Source organism: Malus sylvestris, chromosome 17, assembly GCF_916048215.2.
Source record: "Malus sylvestris chromosome 17, drMalSylv7.2, whole genome shotgun sequence".
Lineage (NCBI taxonomy): Eukaryota > Viridiplantae > Streptophyta > Magnoliopsida > Rosales > Rosaceae > Malus > Malus sylvestris.
In genome coordinates this window covers 20,742,133-20,763,103 of record NC_062276.1, presented here as the reverse complement: position 1 = coordinate 20,763,103, position 20,971 = coordinate 20,742,133, and the positions used below count along the sequence as shown (strand labels likewise).

The window sequence follows — 20,971 nt, the reverse complement described above, 5'->3', positions numbered from 1 at the left end:
TAATACTAAGTGTTTCTTAATTTTAACAAATATTAACATACAAAAAACAAGGGTTTCTCTCTCCCGCAGAGAGAGGAAAGAAATAATATTGCCAAAACGAATCCTGATCATACATGAAAGTAATTTGGATCAAATTAACCTTTCAAAATTTTATTTCGACAAATGCCAACAAAGGCGAATAGCTTGGAAGCCGTGAGTAGCCACGCGATTCAAAAAATTACAGCCAACAGGCAGCAGAGGCACCCTCTCATTTTGCATGGAACCTGCTGCTAATTGAGTCGTAACCCGGTACATGTACAACTGCCACAAAAACACGAGGGGTTAATTTCCTCACCCTTGAATCAATGCCAGTAACAGCAACGACGAGATCAGTGTCTAAGTGGAAATTACCATTGCCATATGTTGCCAGTGTTAGAGGTGAAGAGATAATCTTCTGCGCGATTGTAGTAATGTCTTTCAACGTCACTCCTTCCACTGTCTTCAAGAAGTGCTCCACAGGTTTCCTGCAACGGTAAATAGTAATGTATGTTTTAGCAAGTCACAACAAATACTGCAAAAGCTTACCAAATAGAAAAAACAGAACAGTTATTGAATTACCTCTCTCCGTATGTCAAAACCTGCCTTCCTATATCCTCAGATGCAATCATCTGCAAAATGGAAAAGGAAAATGAAATTGAAAACCCATTAAGAATGACCGAACCTCAACAACAAAAATCTTAAATTACGAACAAACTAGTGCATCAGAAAACCACTGCAGCATAATCATGTGTGTGAGAGAGAGAGGGCATACTCTAGATTCTAGATTCATTAAAACTGCAGCCTTTGTCGACTCCTTGGCACGTTTGAGCTGTACATCCGTAACTGCAAACAAGAAAGGCAGTAATGAGAAACATAAATCAGAAATCGTTCATTCAGAAACAAGACAAAAATGAGAAATACAAAGAGCAAACCTTGTCCAGGTGTTGCAATTGTAAGTAATTCCTGTGCTGCTATATCAACTGCTTTCGATGCAAATTCAGAGCCCTACATTCAAAAATAGCAACAAAAGAAATCATTTTCATATATAAGATTCATGCATTAATTATTTACCAAACAACATGATCAAGCCAATTGGCGATTCATATTATTTGATAAAAGGCAGACACAAAACCATCCTGATACGTGTTGTTCAACAGAGAAAAACCATCTTCATAAAACTAGCTTAATGAAATTAGTTCCAATTGCCAAAATTGAAATTATAAACTCATGGTAAATGCACTTGACAAACAGCATGGGTTGTTCCAACAGAAAATATCAATTGCCAGACTTCAATTTATAATGTGAAAGCAGGTAGATGCCATATCGATAAATCTATCTTCTGTCCTAGTCATACACACCCACATGCACAGACACTACCCCAGAAATCAACATTAACTACAATAATAGAAAACTCAAGGTTGAGCCTTACAGTGCTAGCACAAATACCAAACAACCCAGAATCATTGAATATGCTGTTGAATGCAGAAAAGGATTGGATCTGTGGATACTGATTCAAGACGCGGAGATCTGTTGTCAAACAAACATAATGATTGTTATATAAAAAATGTCCAACCAAACAAGAATAATAGTCAAGCACTCTAGTTAATTAGCTACAAACTAGAAGCCTAGATAAAACTTACATAGCCTTGAGTGCATCCCCTTTCCAGGGCCCCCAGCAGAGAAAGAGCCACCACCTCCCATCAACAACTGCAAATACATAATTGTTATCGTCAACCATCTATACATGACATTTGAGTCTTCATTATGATGACGTATCAATAAGTAATAACCAGATGATTCTACAAATATCTGTAAAATATGTTAAACATTCCAAGAGTAAATGTGGAACCTGGAGAACTGTCAAAAGGACGGCTTGCTTCTCTTGCCGCCAGCCACCGGGAACCTCAAATGCAAGAGCTACGTGTGTTTCCTAGATGATGAGTATCGCAGATAGCATGTTAGCAACAAAACTAAATAATTTATGTGACAATTTCCTACATTTGTGTATCAGACAATGAGGAAAGTATGAAGGAAAGGAGAAACAACACTTGAATGGACAGAAATACGAACCGGTGTATCAGCTTGACAACGGAACTCTCCTCCAACATATTTGGATAGTGGCTCCTCGAAGCGAGGCACACTTGGTAGGTCAGAGAGAAGTGGTTCTGCAATGGATACAATCTCCTGATGATCAACCCCAGATGCTGCAAGAACTATACGAGGAGCAGTATAATTTTCCTGAGATTCCCACGTCAGCAACCAGTCAGTAGCCACACCAGATCAGACATTAATAGGAAATAAGGATAGAACAATGTTAAAAAGAAAAGTAAACAAGAAAACCAAGTTATTTGAATAAATAAGAACTGCACTGCATGCAGTATTGAATTTTAGGTAAGGGTTAGTTCGCAAGAGTACACAGTATTAATAGGTTTAAAATCTTACAGCAATGAACTGCTCCAAGATGCTGCCATTCAATCTGTTTAGTGATGATTCAGAAGCCAATAGAGGATTAGCCAATGCACCAGAATAACCAGCAGAATGAATCGCCTCCAAGAGTAGGCCCTGCGGATTCTTAGAAAGTTCTCCAATCTCTGCCTGAACCTTATTGAGCTGTATAAAAATCAAGTGTACTGAAATAAGAACGACTGAACAACTAACGAAATTGACAACAAATCGCCAAGACTTTTCCTCTGTGAATCCTCCCTAATTCAATCAAACTTCTCTCCTTCAAGTGCCCAAACTAATTCTCAGTAGAGGAATATGTCAAAAAGTTCTGCTGTTTTTTTTATTTTTTTATTTCTACAAATCGGAAATACAAAATTAAACACAAGACAACCTTCTACCACCCCAACTCCTCCGATCTTATAAATACTATAACTAACTATAAATGGTATATAAATGCAACAGAATTTGTCCAATGAATCCCAAAAAGGATGTCTAATAACTTTGACAGAATATTTAAGGACTAGAAATTTTACCTCTTCATTGACTTCCCATTCCAAGAAGGCAGGGTTCCTCAAAGAGTCAACAAGTAGTTCCACCATCTGGGGAACATAGGTCTTGATAGCATCAAAAGTATATCCCATTTGCTCCCTAGAGGCACTGGCTCCTATGTGACCACCGATTGCTTCCACTTCTCTCACAATGCGTAAGTGGCTCCGGTTGGTTGTACTCTTAAAAGCCAATCGTTCTAGCAAGTGTGAGGCACCACTGGATACTGGTGTCTCATATATGGAACCAGAATCCACATATATTCCAATGGACGCTGCAGGACTCTGAATACTCAACATAAAAAGAGCCAAAAATTAACCGACAAGATTGAATGGTAAAATGAGAAAGCTGTACAAGAAAAGAATAGTTTAGCCACATTGTATTACATACCGTTGAAGTTTCTGAAGCTATTTTGACACCATTAGAAAGAGTTGTAATCTGGGTCTTGCTTGGTTCAACATAATCAGGTACTGGAGGAGGAAGGTTAACACCTGGGAGTTGGGTTTCCAAAGGAGGAAGGGCACTTGAGCTCTCCCCCGTCAGCCAGCTAAAGAGACCCCCAGATGAAGGCTTCGATACAGCTGCACTTGTTGCAAACCGGGTGGCCCCCAAAGTTCCACGGCCCTACTCAAACATATTCACATCACGGAACAGTCAATGACATGTAAAAAATCAAGAACAATGACATTTCGCATCCAGCAACTATCCTAAATTGCTCCTCACAAATTTCAATCAGAAACACTAATTCTAAGATATTCATCAATCATGTTACAGATACACAATATCATCTATGCCTAACACAAACCAAATAATAGAAACTCCAATCCCTTTAAATTTTCTCAAATAAATAGATAAGTATATCGATTGGAATTAGATTTCTCATTTAATTAGGAAAACTACACATAATTTACGAAGACCATAAACTAATTTCCAATTTATTTCTCCAATTAAAAATAAAAATCCTCACTCGCCTCTACAAATGAAATCTAATCAGATTAAAATGCTATACATCCGCATCAATCAATAAAACAATACCCAAAATTGGTCAAACAATCGTCAAAAAATCCAGAAAATGAAAACCCAGAAAGGATAAACGCAGATCTCACAACATGAATTCCATTCGGTTTACAATGCATAGGAAACGGAGCAGAAAATTAGGGTTTGGTAGGAGAGAGATTGGGACTGACCTTGAGGGACCTGAGTCGGGAGGCTGCTTTGTACATGGCGATGGAAGCTCAAGATTGATTGCAGCCCTAGAAAACCGATTGGGGACTTTTGCAGCCTCTGTTCCTCTTTAAAGGTTTGAGCTTTTTCTGGGAGAACTAGAGAGAGAGAGAGAGTGGCTGTTGAAATAAAAGAATTGCAGTTTCGGAGATATGAACTTGGATACATTTAGTGTTGGGCTTCATTTACTGGGCCGGTGAAGTTCCAAGAAGAAGGATTTTGTGACATGAGAGTATGTTATACCAAAGCCTTGTTGTGCGGGTTTATTTTGGGTCAACTCTCTTTTGAGTTAGGCCATTATAGATCCTTCCAACTTTTGTGATGTACAATTGATTTTGATCAAGTCCGGGTATGAATTAATCAGGATGGTGCTATTCACACATATTTTTCGTATCTGTCAAAGATTTATTTTAATTTTCGACCATCAGATCGAATGAATTCTAAAAAATCAAAAAACAAAAATTAACAAAGAGTGTACATAAGGTAAAAATGAGTGTGTAAATAGCACCACCCTTAACAATATACATAAAGAGAACGTTTACGAATAAGGAATAGAAATATATATCATTTTCATTGCGCTTATTAACAACCAAATGATAAATAAGTAAGTTGGTTTTCACATTGATTTTGGTATGACGTACCCCAAAATCAGGTATGGGATAATTGGATAGTTGATTATCTTAATTCTTATGCGCATTCATTCTCATACTGATCTATGACCTCTCTAATACCAAGTAAGTAAACATGCTACAATAATGTGTTGACATTATTATCACCAACGAGGCATGTTATTGGTGCATTTTCAACAATCTCAATGTCATGCACCTTTGTGTGTCAACCCGTCTATATATGTTGGCATAAAAATTTAAAAGTGCTTATGTGTTGTACAAGTGCTTTCTAGAGAAGTCATTGGAAACAAGATTTTCACCCCTTCTCGGACCTCGTTCCTCATGCTTGACACAAAACCCAAAACTAAAGTTCCCCTTGTCGTCGGCCTAACATTTTTTGGGGTCGACGGCAACCCCTCTTATTTGCAATTTCTTAGCTCTTGTCATTGTTATGAGCGAGCGTCTCATATTTGTATGATGTGCCCATTTTGTGGTTTTTTTCTTGCTTCTATTCTTCCCCCACCTTTTTCACTTAGCCTTGCCATACTCACCCCATCTCCTTCTACTCCCAACCACATGTTTTTCCTCTTTGCCTTATTTTACCTCTCAAATCTCATGCCATATATTTTTCAATTTCTGCTTCCACTCTACCTCAAATTGCAGCTAGTGCTCATCCCCACCCTAACCACCACATTTGTGGACTTCAAGTCTACAGTGGTTGGTCAAGTGGATTAAAGGTCATTTTCGACCATTTCTCTAATCAATTAAGAATGACATGGGTTGGCTTGAGTACGAAGTCTAACCCCATTCTCAATAGGTCTCTTGTCGAGGCTTGTTCTTTGCCTCTTCCTTGGTTGTTGATGGTGGAAATGGTTCTTGTGACATAGGAATAGTAGGGTTCCTAGAGTTTGTTCTTCTGTTTTGTGGCTATATTTTATTTGTGCTTAACTTTGTAATCAGACCTTTTTATGTACCCTTGTTTATGATAGTGGATTAAAATGGTTTTAGGATCCTAGTAAATGTATAGAACCCACTACATAGATAATCTATCTAAATACAATGCATTTAGTTCATAACTTTTGAAATAAGGTCATACATCTCTGCTCCCAGTTATGTACATTTCTCAAAACACATATTCATAAACACTAAAAAACATTCATCATAATTCAAACAAATATTAAAATACTTTCACAATACTTTATAAGTTCATAGCTTTTGGAATAAGGTCATACCTCTTGGCTCTCAGTTATGTACATCTGGACCTGTTCATGGATTGGCTGCCTATTCGTTGTTGACCACTGAAGAATTCTTGGGACAGCTACCGGATCAGTCATCTTGCAATAACGTAGTGGCTTCTCAAGTTTAGCAATTTTTTCGTATGTCCACACATGCACTTATACTGAATTAGTGCTCATCATAATCACAACAATTTGACCCTCATTAGTACTCAATCAAACCAACAAATTGTACCTAAAAAGCATAATCAAACCCTTTGCAGCCCCATCCGGATCTTTGCCTCTTCTTACTTCCCCTGGATTATTCCTCTTCATCCTCCTCATCTCTTTCTGCATCACCATCCCTTGTTCCTCTCCCTCTCATAATAGTAGTAAAACAGAGGTTGTCCTGTAGTTGTTTGATATCGCATTCTATGAATAAGTATTGAACCTATCCATATCCTCTATGAGGTCTAAGTACTATAGGTTCACACCCACATTACTCGTTAGCCATATCAACATACCCTCGGCGAAGTAAACCAGCCTCATCTTTAACGCATCATCCTCATCCTCGCATTGTTTAAACGCCATTTGAAGCTCGACACATGTCACTAAAACCTTTTTTGTAGCTTTCTTGGGGGCGGTCTTCACTTTACCTTTACCCTTCACAACCTTACCCTTACCCTTACCCTTGTTACTTTCTCCAACAAAACCAAACTTCTGAGGAAAATACTTAGTCAACACCTAATGTTGGAAGGCTTAACCTCTAGATCATAGGTTTCGTCACAATGAAGCCCCATAATGAGGCAAAAGTCCTTATTTATGAACCGGGTGACCTCACATCCTATTAAATATGTGTGTCCCTTTAGGTCATTCACCCCCTGATTTTCCACTCAACGGATCGACAATTCATGCACCAGTTGCCCACTAAAGGCTAATCTGTCGACACTCTCTAAGTGTCCAAAGCATGAGGCCTTAAATTCAGCAAGTTGTGCATCATTAAACTTGTGATGCAAGACTCCTAAGACATGACTAGCTTTAGAAAGGTTGTTAACCCTTCCTCTATAAGATTCTTCTTCATGATTTTTTGTGAGTTCAACCCCCTGATTTGCCATCTCATGTACACATAACAATACAACCATTCATCACAACCACAAAGCCACTCATTTAATGTAATAGCTTTTGGAATACTTATTGTATTAAACTATTATATGTTTAATGAAGGGCAAAGCTTATTGTTAATCACTATTTATTGTATCATGTGTTTAAGCAATAAGGGAATCCAAGGAATGTATTTGATCTAAGAGAGAAGTGATTTAAGTAAGTTAGATTAACGAGACATTTCTCTTATGTTCATTCCTAAAACGTTCCTAGTCATAGGATTGTCAATTGGGCATTGACAATCCGCTAAGGTTAGTATGTGTTATGTCAACTCAAGCATGAGTATGACTAGTCTCAAGTCATTTAGTGTTGGACACTAAGACAAACACATAGGTGCTTGAAAGAGTAATCGAGTACACTGAACAACGATCAAAAGAGAGTTCGAACATACATGTCATGTAAGAACTCGTAAGTTGCAATATGCAAAGTAGTCATTTGACTTGAGGCATCATAGATGTCTAATGGTTAGGTCATTGATCTTTGATCATGTCAAAGGCATTCCATTGAGAGTGTCCATGGCATTGTTGGGGTCAAGCTATCTAGTCATGTAGGCATATGAATGCACAACAAGGGATCTCTAACCTTCCATGGTAGAAGGAGAATACTCTAAGATATGATTCGAGAGTCTTTGGCCAAAACATATGAATATGACTTAGGAAGTTTGTTCCAAATCATATTCAATTGAATCATATAGAGAAGTATCACATTGGATAGTAGACATGAAATAAACTATCACTCAAACAATGTGATTAAGAGTATTGTATTAGAGAATTACTGTATTACATTGTAGTTGTAACTGGATAGGTTCTCCAACCACTTCTACTTAGCTTGTGTAACCATGACATGCTGCTAGGTGTCACTCATGGTTTGTGGAAGCCCTGAAGATTAGCAAAAACTAATCTTAATCAAAGGGAGAATTGAAATGTAGTTTCAATTCATAATCGATCGTTAAGAGTAACAATCGCCCACTGCCTCGCTAATTAGAACCTAATGGATCGTACATCGAGTAAGGATGAAAGTGAAGAAATGTAAATGAGATGGATAAGCAATTAAATGGTTTAATTGAGAATAGTCAAGATTAATTAATTAGTTAATTAATTTTACGAAAGGTTCGTATTGGGCTTTTAAGTTAGTTTTGGGCTTCGGGGTCTAAAAGGGTTCGGTCCACTAGGCCCATTATGTTTAAGTTGTATAACAACTAAAACAAATATGGGCAAATAGCCCAATCACTTAAGATGCCCGGCCATAGCAAGGGTAGTGGGAAGTTTTGCTTAATTGCAAGTTTGCCACTCACCTAAGAAAAGAGATATAAAAGCATCTTTATAGCTTTTACCTCATTAGGGTTTTTCTTGAGGCAAAGAGGTGAAACACTTTCTCTCTTTTTCTCAACAAGAAGGCCGGCCACTTAGAGAGGAGATAGCTAGCAATCTTTTCTTCTCTAAGTCATCCATTTCATCTTCACACCTCATCCTTGGTGTGGAGACTTAGAGACACCAAACCTTTGGTGTTTTTGGAGATCCTTTCCTCACATCCTCAAGGAGCAAAGGAGCATAAAAAAGGAAGGAAATCACAAGGAAGATCCAAGGAGCTAGGAGGTGACTTGAAGGCCCTCCACTTGGGTGAATCCCTTGTGTAAACAAGGATGAACTTCAAGGGTAATGAATCTCTAAAACCTTCTCTCTTTAATGTTGTTAAAGAGTCTCTTGGTTCACCATTCACTAGGCTTTGAAAGTCATGGGTTTTAGAATTGTTTTTTAATGCATGCCTACTTTAATGTGTTAATAGTTTGCATATGTGTTCAAATATTCTCACATGTTCTTAGCTAGGACAAAAATTTTCCTTCAATCCCGATAACAACCAAATACAATAATGTTTATCATTGGCACAACTTGTCAACAAGTTCTCATATCTATACATCTACTTGGCACAGCCTGTCAACAAATTCTCATAGTTATACATCTACTATGAACTTACTTTCATGAGTTAAGCAATAACAAATGAATTCATAAAATTAACAAAGATTCATTGATAAAAATCATTCCAAAGTGAACAATATAAATTTAACAAAACAAACTGAAGCACGTATATCTTGTACACATGCGGAATATCCTGCAATTTAAAATTCAATATATGCTTGATTGACTAGTCAGCGTCACCAGTCAACTAAGATTAGATTTGTTAGTTTAGCAAAACTGAGAATAAACAACTATACCTGGTTTACTAACTTAACTCTAGTTAACAAGGGATTAGTTCATTGTACATTTAAATTTTATTAAACTTAGTTGACAACGCTTATCTTTTTGCAAACCCTAGAGTCAATGTGTAACATGCAAATTAACAAGATATGTGAGCAAGAATAACAATAATCAACACAAGGAGTTTTTGGCCGAAAAAACCCACCACTGGGTTAAAAAACCGGGGACTCAACAATGAGTCCAATCCATTAGTGTAAACAAAGGTTCATAAAAAGATTCACACAAAGCTCAATTCCTAGAACCCTATCTATAAAGCATCTTTACCTTTATGCAACCGTGCTTTACACGAGATGAACTCCTACGGTCTTCATGAAGTGGCAGCTCCTCCTAAGCTCATCACCTTGTGGCACCGAGAACCAACATAATGAATGCAAATGATATGACAATGATGGTTATGTAAATTTGGATTCAATGACCAGTCAATTTCTCCAGTCAAACATTTGAAAGAGGAAACTGATGTGAATCCTAAAAACAGGTCTATATAAGGATGTGAAACTTAATGCAAGACCATGAAAACAATGCAAACCTATTTCTTAATGATTGGTGTTTAATGCAAGAAGAAGGTTTGGCAGTTAAGGTTTCATAAATCGAGAAGAGGCAAACTCAAGGCCTTTAAGGCAAATCTCTCACTCTAGAATAATTCCAAATCCCCAAAAACCAATCTAAAACCCTAGGGAACAAATATACCCAAGGAAATCAGATTTTCCATCAGCCAACTTGTCCCAATGACACTTGTCGGCTGCAAAAGAAATCTAGGCATATCAATGGCCAGAAACTGACTACCAGCAGAAAGGTGTTAGGTAGCCCATGTGGGTTGTCTTAATTTGTGTGCAAAGACATCTGGAAGTTAGCGCACATAATTGATTAGACAATCAAACTAGACAAAATGCAACACAAATATAGATATGAAATGCACATGCATGAACAAACCTTTTGAGGTGAAAAGTGCCACATCTTGAACATTTACTCCAACAGCAACAACTCATAATCAAAGTATATCCTAAAGCTAGATTGAGCATGTGTGAGCTTTAATTACAATATTTGACAAGGAAAGCCAAACCTAAAAGTCTTGACTTCACAATCTCCTCCTTTGGCTTTCCTTGACAAAATACTCCAAGCTTAAAACTAATTTCACACAAAACCCACTTAAGAGAACATTAATTAATAGAAGAAGACCAAGTGATAACTCCTGCAAAAAAACAACTCTTGACAAGAACAAGTGAAATTTATAATTGGTAAAAGGCTTGCTAAGGAAGAAACAAAAATTTTGACTCCCCCTTTTTGTCATGACAATACAAATATAAGGTGGAATATCACACGCAAAAACCAAATAGGCAAGAAAATAGAAGCACAACGGATCAAAACAAGTAAAAATCATATCAGCATGCTTAAGTAAGCACATGTAAATGAACCAACTCCTCTAAAAATGATGCATGCAAAAGAAAGGAACTCCCCCATGAGTGATGCTCTTGATATAATCAAACTCCCCCATAATCATAGACATGGCTTGAAACAAGCACAACAGACAAACCTTTAAAAGGTTACAGTTTTCAGACAAGGGACAGTGACTTAGCAGAAAAGAAAGATGTCCATTCGAAAGAACTTTTGAGCAAAAAACAAGACACAATGGTCTCAAACAATAGAAGCCAACATATTAAAATGATGGAGATCAAAATGATAGTTGTAATCTTTGCGCCAATATAAGATAGCTAAACCATAAGCCATAAAGAGAACAATTACATAATGATTTGAATATCAATGCTTCCAATAGATATTGATAAGACAAGTGTTTGACAAAAACAATATGCTATGCAATTCTCAAAATGCAACTCTTCAAGGGCATACAAAGACAATAAGACACAGATGAACACTTGCTCATGATGCAATTGTGATGTGTCTATATAAGGGAATAGGATTTGTGATAACCATCTTGAAATCATAAAACCAAATCACTTAATCTCAAAAACATTTTTAAAGTTAACCAAACTTTTAATAATCCATTGACTTTAAGAAACAACACTTCCTACATAATATGAACATATTACAAGGCTCACAAAAAGCAAGGCACATGCCTTGGAAGAAAAGTTAACTTTGGTGAAGAACTTTGAATGAGGCATCAATTTAAGAAAAGCCAAGGTCATTTGAATGAAGGTGAAATTTTAATGAATCACCATTTGATTTTTCAAACATTTTGAGATATGACCTGCTGAGGGGATCTTGAAGCATTACACATGACATTGCATGGAAGGCCAAAATAAGGGATTTTCCCATTTTTGATGATATACTATTTTCTTTTGAAGATACCCATTTGCTTACAATACTCTCCCAATTGAACTTGTTTTAATATGGGGAGAGGACAAAAAGAAGATAAGAATTGACACTTGGTTTAGATTATAGAGTGAGTAAAGTCACTACCACTCAATTAGGACCAAAGCAACATTAAATTCAAGAACACCTCAAGATTTGAATGAGTAGAAAAATGATTTTGCAGAGGCCATTTGAGAGAATAGGGAGAACCTTTGACATCATAGTGAATAATTATCCAAGGTTAATCCACATAATAATAAAAATGTATCACAGTTAAGAGATGCAAACAGAGAGCAAAAAATGAAATGATCTGATGAGATAACTGTCTACACAAAAACGTGCACAGACTAGACAAAATATTCAACTATTGGAAGTAAGGCTATAGAACCTATTTAATTCATGTCACAGAGACCAATAAACCTTCAAAGATGCTTATACCTTTAATTATCTAGGGCTTTAGTGAAGATGTCAGTTAGCTGTCTTTCCAGTTGGCATAAAGGTTAAGGTACGGATTTTACCTTCCACAAGATCTTTAATGAAATGATGCTTTATATCTATATGTTTTGTTCTAGAATGTTGTACAGAATTCTTAGAGATATCAATAGCACTCATGTTATCACAATAAACAAGAAAGTGGATTGAGAGATACCGTAGTCGCTGAGCATTTGTTTCATCCACATCAGTTGAGTGTAACAACTCCCGGCAACCACATATTCTGCCTCGATAGTAGACAAAGAGACATAATTTTGCTTCTTGCTATGCCAAGCAACCAAATTGTTCCCAACACATAAAGCTCATCCTGAAGTACTATTTTGATCATTAATGCAACCAGCCCAGTCAACATCACTATACCCAACTAGGTTTGTGTTGGTGTTATGAGTATATTGAATTCCATAATCAGTGGTGCCACACACATACTTGATAACCCTCTTGACTATTAGTAAATGAGACTCATTCGGACAACTTTGAAAGCGAGCACACACCCCAACTGTAAAGGAAATATCCGGTCTACTTGCAGTAAAATAAAGTAGGCTTCCAATCATGCTTCCATACAAAGTTTGGTCAACATCCTTGCCATTTGAGTCCTTGTGAATTTTGGCACACATACTTATTGGTGATTTTGTAGCTTTTGATCATTCAAGAGCAAATTTCTGCACTAGATTCTTGGCATACTTGGCTTGAGAGATGAAAATGCCATCCTTTTCTTGTTTGACTTGAAGTCTAAGAAAGTAGTTTAGTTCACCAACAAGGTTCATTTAAAACTCCTTTGTCATCATATCAATGAACTACTTCATAAGAGAATTAGAGGTGGATCTTACAACAATATCATGCATATTTATATTTGAGCAATCATAACATGAGATTTCACTTTCTTCACAAAAAGTGCATTGTCAACTAAGCAACGTGTGCAACCATGAGCAAGAAGATGAGAAGATAATCTGTCATATCATGCACGTGGGGCTTGTTTAAGACCATAAAGGGCCTTTCTCAGTTTGTAAACCCTATTTGGTCTGTGAGGATCTTCAAAGCCCTTTGGTTATCCCATATAGATCTCTTCATTAAGATATCCATTAGGGAATGCGGTTTTGACATCCATTTGAAATAGCTTGAACTTTAAACGACATGTAATAGCACAAAGAAGTCCGACATATTCAAGACGAGCAACATGAGTGAAGGTTTCATCAAAATCAGCACCTTTAAGTTGAAAGTATCCTTGAGCAATAAGTCTGGCTTTATTTCTGATCACATTTCTTGACTCATCAAACTTGTTCTGGTAAATCCATTTAGTGCCAATAACATTAGTATTTGATAGATGATCAATAAGGGACCAAACTTCCTTCCTTTCAAATTGATTCAGCTTTTCCTGCATGGCCAAAATCCATTCCTTATCGGTTAAGGCATCTTTAGTATTTTTGGGCTCAATTTGGGACACATAGCACACATTGGTAACTTCATCAGCAATTTACCTTTGAGTTATAACACCTTTATCAACATGACCCACTATTTCATTATCTCGATAACTTCTGGCCCACTTTGGCTTGTCTTTGAACATGGTATAGGAATCTTGCTTAGAATTAGATACACTCTCTGGTGTCACTTTTTGATAACTGATATGACTTAACAGAAACATCAGGTTTATCCTTCAAGGGACGAGAAAACAAATCAATAGTGTCAGCATTAGGAGCAGGTAGAATGATAGAGTCATTGACTTTGACATTTATGGATTCCATAATGGTATTAGTTCAAAGATTGTAAACTTTTATAGGTTATGCTTGTGTTGGAGTATCCTAGAAAGATTTTTTCATCACTTTTTGAGTCAAACTTGGCTAGGTGTTCTCGATGTCTCAGAATATAGCAAACACTACCAAAAACTCTAAAGTATTTCACTATTGGCTTTTTACCTCTCTAGAGTTCATATGGAGTCACATCAGTTCCTAGCCTAAGGAACACACGACTTGAGATGTAGCATGTGGAGGTCATAGCTTCGGCCCAAAAGTGCTTTGCTAGATTCTTGCTATTTAACATCACCTTAGTCATCTCAATCAGAACACGATTTTTTCTTTCAACAACTACATTTTGTTGATGAGTGATAGGAGTAGCAAATTCATGTTTGATGCCATGAGTGGAACAAAATTAATCAAATTGAGCATTCTCAAGTTCAGTACCATGATCAGTTCTGATTCTCACTAAAGAAGGACGGCCGAACTGAGATTCAATCATCATTATTTGACAAAGAAATGGTGGAAGATCACACAGACCAGTCAAATTTGTTGCAAATAAGCATGATAAGAACAACAAGGGCATAATAGATACTTAATTTGAAATAGAACATGTGGATATGTCCAAGCACAATGTAGCAGCAATGAGACTATAAACAAATAAGCACGAAAAGATGCATGCGTTGTGATTGAACTCCCCTATAATGAAAACTCCCCCATAAATGATGCTTGCAATATGAACATGCTCTTGAACAAGATTATCACAAAATTTGAGATTTGCCCCAATAGACGACCAACAACATAACCACTAGATGAAAATGAACTACATTGTAGCTTGAATATCTATGCTTCCAAGAGATATGTAATTTGAAAAACACAAAAAGTAGACGTGCAATGCAGTTCTTAATGGAAAAATCTTCAAAGGCATACATAAACATTAATAATGAGATTAACACAAGCTCATAATCCTGTAGTGAAGTGTCAAGGTATGTCAGAAAGGATTTTGGATAGCCATCTTAAAGTCATATAACCAAGCATTAAATCTCAAAAGCATTTTCAAAGTTAACCAAGTTTTTAATAATCCATTGACCTTAAGAGACAAACACTTCTTACATAACATGGACAATGGACAAGGCTCGCAAAAAGCAAGGCATAAGACTTGAAAGAAAGCCAACTTTGGTGAGGAACTTTGAGTAAGGCACCAATTTGAGAAGTGCCGATGTCATTTGAATGAAGGTGAATTTTTTATGAATTATCATTGATATTTGAGAGAATTGCATACATGACCTACGAAGGGGGATCTTGAGGGATTACTTATGACATTGCATGGAAGGCTAAATGAAGGGATTTTCCCATTTGATAATATATACTTTCCTTTGAAGGTCCTTTCATAAAACACTCTCCCATTTGAATTTTTTATTTTTTATTTTTTGGGAGAGGACAAAAAGAAGAGAATTGGCATATGATCCAGATTATAGAGTAAGTAAAGTCACTACCACTCAATTAGGACCAAAGCAACATTAAATTCAAGAACACCACTAGATTTGGATGATTGGAAAATGATTTTTCAGAGGCCATCAAGATAATAGGGAGAACCTTTGACCTCACAACGAATAATTAACCAAGGATAATCCAAAAAATATCATGAATGTATGACATTTAAGATAAACATATAGAGAGACAAAATGTAGGTATCTGATGAGCATGTTGACAAGACAGACACAACCTGGAAGCGTATCTATTCAAATAATTCAGTTCATAGCAGAAAGACTAATAGACTATCAAAGATCTTTGTACGTTTGATTATGTAGGGCTTTAGTGAATATGTTAGTTAGTTGTTTTTCAACTGGTACAAAGTTTAGTGTAAGAACCTTAGCTTCCACTAGATCTTTAATGAAGTGATGCCTAATGTCAATATGTTTGGTTCTCGAATGTTGGACAAAGTTCTTAGAGATATCAATTGCACTCATGTTATCACAATAAACAAGAACAGTGGATTGAGATATACTGTAGTCAGTGAGCATTTGTTTCATCCACATCAGTTGAGTGCTACAGCTCCCAGCAACCACATATTCTGCATTGGTAGTAGATAAAAAGATACAATTTTGCTTCTTGTTATGCCAAGCAACCAAATTGTTCCCAACATAGGAAACTCCTTCTTAGGTACTCTTTCGATCATTAATGCACCCAGCCCAATCAGCATCACTGTACCCAACCATAATTGTGTTGGTGTCATGAGTATATTAAAGTCCATAATCAGTGGTTCCACTCACATACTTGATAACCTTCTTAACTGCTTGTAAGTGAGACTCCTTAGGGCAGCTTTGAATCCATGCACATACCCCAACAGAAAATATGATGTCTGGTCGACTAGAAGTCAAGTAGAGTAAGCTTCCAATCATACTTATATATATTGTCTGATCAACATTCTTGCCACTTGAGTCTTTGTGAATTTTAGCACATGTGCTCATGGGAGATTTAGCAACTTTTGAATTTTCAAGGCCATACTTTTTCACCAAGCTCTTGACATACTTTGTTTGGGAAATGAAGATGCCATCCTTTTCGTGTTTCACTTGAAGTCCAAGGAAGTAGTCTAATTTACCAACCAAGCTCATCTCAAATTCACTGGTCATCATATCGATAAATTGTTTCACAAGAGAATCAAAAGTAGACCCGACAACTATGTCATCCCCATACACTTAAGCAATCACAACATGAGATTTAACCTTCTTAACAGACAAAGTTTTATCAACAAAGCCACGAGTATAACCATGAGTAAGAAGATGGGAAGATAACCTATCATACCAAGCACGTGGGGCTTGTTTAAGACCGTAGAGGGCTTTCTCCTAAACCCTATAATCATTTTGATCATTCAATTACCAATTAAGCAAACAACCTCTTGGGTTTTCTCTTAATTTCCTGGTGGATTCCAGATTTGTTCTTCGAGGGATTACGTTGGTAACCCTTTGATTACTTCGTTCTGCGTCAATTGGTACTAGAGCGGGTTTCTCTCATCTTGGCATCGTTGATTACCGTATCTATCCATGGGTGATCGTAATTGTGAACCTGCCCCAATTACTCGAGTGGACTTGGATGCGGAGGCAGAATAGATTGCAAACTTAACTACACAATTTGGAGAGCTTCGTGAGATGTTGTTCCAAGCCCTCGATCTAAATAACCAAAGAGTTTCCGGAGGCAAATAATTCGTAAGCTCTTACGCCCTGTCTTTAAGACAGCGAATCGAAGTCCGAGGAACAAGCTATGGAACCACCCCAGCTAACAATCCAAATCATCAAAACCACAACAACAATGAAAAAGATTAGGAGGGAGAAGAAGTTGGCCATCCAAGGTCGTTTCAGCTTCCAAAACAGCGTTTAAGGTTTCGTAATAACAATCGAACTCTTCGTTTTTCGTTCGATTAATGTTTAATTAATGTTGTTTTAATTATTAGAAGTCCTTTGAGTTGTTTCAAATGTTTGTAATCTTTATTTCAATCATCTGAATGTATCGATGACAATCAGTCAAGAATGAATCAAACACAACCCTTTGGGATTTCTCTCAATTTTCTAGTGGATTCTAGACTTTGTTTTATAAGGGATTACGTTGATAAACCTTTCATCGCTTTGTGCTACGACATTAGAGTACATAATTATGTATAAGTTTTGGGATGACAAGACTTGAATTATGTTGTTATTTGTCCATTTGGATAAGAACGATGGCTTGCTTATGTTTGTTTTGGTTGACGTTTAGGTTGCTTTCATAGTTTAAATTTATCTGTGCATAGTTGAAACATTAAATCGGTCTAGACTTTCTGTTTTTTTTTTTTTTTTTTTTTTTATAAGAGGTAAAATTCATTACCAACAACTTGCTTACATGCTTACATAAACATAGGCTCAAAAACATAAAAACACAAAACAAAAGATGGACCTCCAAAATAATAACCACAAAAGCCCAACCCATGGGTTAAGCTACCAATAGAAAACACAATACAAACCCTAGCCACCTAATTCCCATGCCGCCACTGAAGCACTTCCCGACTACCATTAACCAACTTCCCTACAAACGCCAGAGAAGAAACCAAACCAAGGCCCAAAAATAAACTAAGAAGCAGAAGTGTTGTCCTCAATCGAACTCCACAAGGAACCAATCTGCCCCCACCAAGGGAAGAAAACTAGGAAGGAAACTAGTGGCACTAGTGGCAACAGTGTCGAGACCGACACACAAATGGAAGGTGGTGATGTAAACACCCGAGCCTGAGATTTACTCACCTTCTGATGATAAAGCCGTGAAAAATGGCAGAATGAAGTAATGGTAGATCGAATCAAAGGTGGAATTGAGAGGGGGTGAAGCCAAGTGGGAGAGAAAGAAGAAGAAACGTTTAGACACATAGAGGGGGAAAGACTGGGGAGAAGAAGAAAAGGGAAATCGAAAAAGGATATTTTCTGATCGGGGCAAAGCACAATTCAAATTGGAGTATAGGGATTGGGAAACAGAGAATAGACATAAGGGAAACAAATGAGAAAAGCAAAGGGAAATGGGCTGCCACCGACCTTGGCCAAAGCTAAGGCCGGCAGCTAAACAAGTTCTCAACTTTGTTTTGTTTAACTTAAGTAAACGTTGATTCTGACCAAAAGAAGAAGAATAGTATTTGGTTTAATTTTTGAAAAATCTTTGAAAAATAAGTGTTATGGAATTGAGCTTATTAAAATTGGACAACTCAAGTCCAACCAATTCTTGTGAAGGTTGAGAAGATCTGCTAACCCATCAAACCCACCAAATTGCAAATAGTAAGTGGTCAACTCTTAATTACAACGAGACTTTTGGAAGAAAAAAAAAATTAAACATGAGGTCTATCAAACTTGTTACCATTTTTTTTTCAGTAAAAGGGGTTACTTTATTATCAAAGCACAACAATAGAAGGCCTATATACAATAATAGAACAAGCAAAATAATGGACCTTCAAAGTAACCCAGAGCCCAAAAACGTAGTTTTGAGTCCAAAACAAAACAACATTAAAACAAACCCTAACAACTTTCTTCTACATCAGCCACTATAAGCATCGCACCACAGGATGAGCACAAGCCATCACTTGTCAAACGACCAACCAAACAACACTTCAAGAGATGGAAAGAAAGTAGATTTCAACCTCCATCAGAGAACATCTCGTAGGTAGCTACTACTAGGTTAAGAAAACCAAAGAAGCTCGTAGAATTACCACTAGTAACACTGCCAAAAAAGGCAGATAGAGAGAAGGTGGTGGGATGGCCACCTGAGCTGGTGTGAACACTAGAACTCTACACATCTTCTCATAGGAGGACTGCCCCAAATTGCAATAAAAAGGGATTGTAGATTTGCTCCGAGAAGACAGAAGAGGGGCATGCAGATGAAGGTATGGATGAAGGACATACAAATGGATGGGTGGATGGATGATAGATATGTAGATGGATGGATAGGGAAAAGGAAAATCAGATCTGAGGGTAGCAAGATCAGAGGCAATTAGGGTGGAAAGACAAAGAAGAACATGAAGGAAAGCAGGGAAAAAGCAACAAAAAGTAAAAAAGAGAAAGCAAAGAGGAAAATAAAGGATTGCCAGACCCTCAATGGAAATAGGGATGGCGGGTTGAAATCTTAGTTTTGTTGCTACTCTCACTCACAAAGAGAAACTTGTTACCATCTTTGGTAATAAATGTTAGTGCGGTTAGTCGGAGAAAATATTACTGCTCCATTCTACATCAAATTTGAACCGTGATATAGAAGAGAGAGCACACTATTGTAGTAAACTTGGCTAAATCTATATCTATGTTCGGTTTTGTATTGCGTTAATTTGGTTTTATTAGGCCTTGGGCCCTCTTATGTACCAAAAGAAAATTGCTAAATTTAGTGGCCCAACTAGGCCTGGCAAACGGATCGTGTTTGCCATGTTCGTGTCAGTTTCGTGTAACACCTGTTATCTTAATGGGTCATGTCGTGTTACACCTATTATCTTAACGGGTTCTTGATAGGTTGGGTTGTTTTACCCAATAGGTAAAATGACCTGACTTGTAAATATATATTTTTTTCTAAATTTGCACATACCACATTGTCACATAAATATTACTTCAAAACATAAAAACACATTTGTGGCTATGTACTACATACTCCAAAATAAGAGATTAATAAAAAAGCCTTAATACACTACTACAAAATATCAAATGTGCAAGGATATGCAAAATGAAGGAGTTTTTCTTTTCAAGGTTGTGAAGCCTTTCTTAGAAGTTAAGATCTTGCCAATGAAACTCAAAGCTTGCATGTTGCACTTTTTACAAAATCGTTCAATTTTCATCGGTCATCATGGGAAAATGGTATTGGAGCTTTGACTTGATCTATTGTTTTCAAGAGTTATATTGATGGTGTTTTCAATAAGGCTTTCCATTAGGATGACATGCAAGTTTTAATAATGTTCTCTCTTCTCCATATAAAACCATGAAAGTGGCAACATAAGCTAGCAATGAATTTATAAAGGTTTCCCTGATTCCCGCTTCTCCTCAACCTAACCTTCTACATCATCCATGTTGGGCCCCTCCCCCGCCAAATATTGTTAAGATCAACTACGACGCCTCGTGGTATAAGGCTTCTTTGTGTTAGGGTCTTGGAGTGGTGGTTAGAGATGAATTTCGGAGGTTAATCATAGGTAAATGAGCCAAAGGTATGGCTACCAGCCCCTTGGAAACTAAGGCTAAATGTGCCATTCTTGCCATGGAACTGGTAGTTCAAAATAACTTCTCCAAGGTGATTTTTGAATTTGATTTCGCGACACTGGTTCAAAGCATTATTAGTTGCTCCCGTCACTCTCGATAAGCCATTTTCCCTATCCTCAACCAGATTCATAATTTTATTCACCGGTTCCAATTCTTCCATTGGTCTTGGATCCCTCGCCAAGCGAATTCTGCAGCCGACTGGGTTTCATCGCACTGTAAAAAAGGGATGTATCCAAA

The 20,971-nt window shown here is 37.1% G+C and overlaps 1 protein-coding gene across 1 annotated transcript; it reads right to left on the bottom strand.

Moving 5' to 3' along the window:
• On the bottom strand, window positions 1–4,364 carry LOC126611361 (mitochondrial-processing peptidase subunit alpha-like). Its single transcript, XM_050279592.1, has 13 exons — window positions 4,197–4,364; window positions 3,400–3,633; window positions 2,997–3,293; window positions 2,461–2,628; window positions 2,089–2,256; window positions 1,868–1,948; window positions 1,659–1,725; window positions 1,448–1,545; window positions 951–1,023; window positions 791–861; window positions 598–647; window positions 391–503; window positions 1–300 (listed from the first exon to the last, which is right to left on the bottom strand). Exons 1-13 carry the CDS (start codon window positions 4,230–4,232, stop codon window positions 248–250), a joined length of 1,509 nt encoding a protein of 502 aa, XP_050135549.1. The 5' UTR covers window positions 4,233–4,364; the 3' UTR covers window positions 1–247.
• Between the last annotated feature and the right edge of the window lie 16,607 nt (window positions 4,365–20,971).

Excerpts from the sequence above, each read along its gene's own strand:
- LOC126611361 (XM_050279592.1), bottom strand. The coding sequence starts at position 4,232 with ATGTACAAAGCAGCCTCCCGACTCAGGTCCCTCAAG. Across the intron at positions 2,629-2,996 it reads AATGGGAAGTCAATGAAGAG|CTCAATAAGGTTCAGGCAGA; the intron begins GTAAAATTTCTA and ends ATTTTTATACAG. Across the intron at positions 2,257-2,460 it reads TCTTGGAGCAGTTCATTGCT|GAAAATTATACTGCTCCTCG; the intron begins GTAAGATTTTAA and ends TGGGAATCTCAG.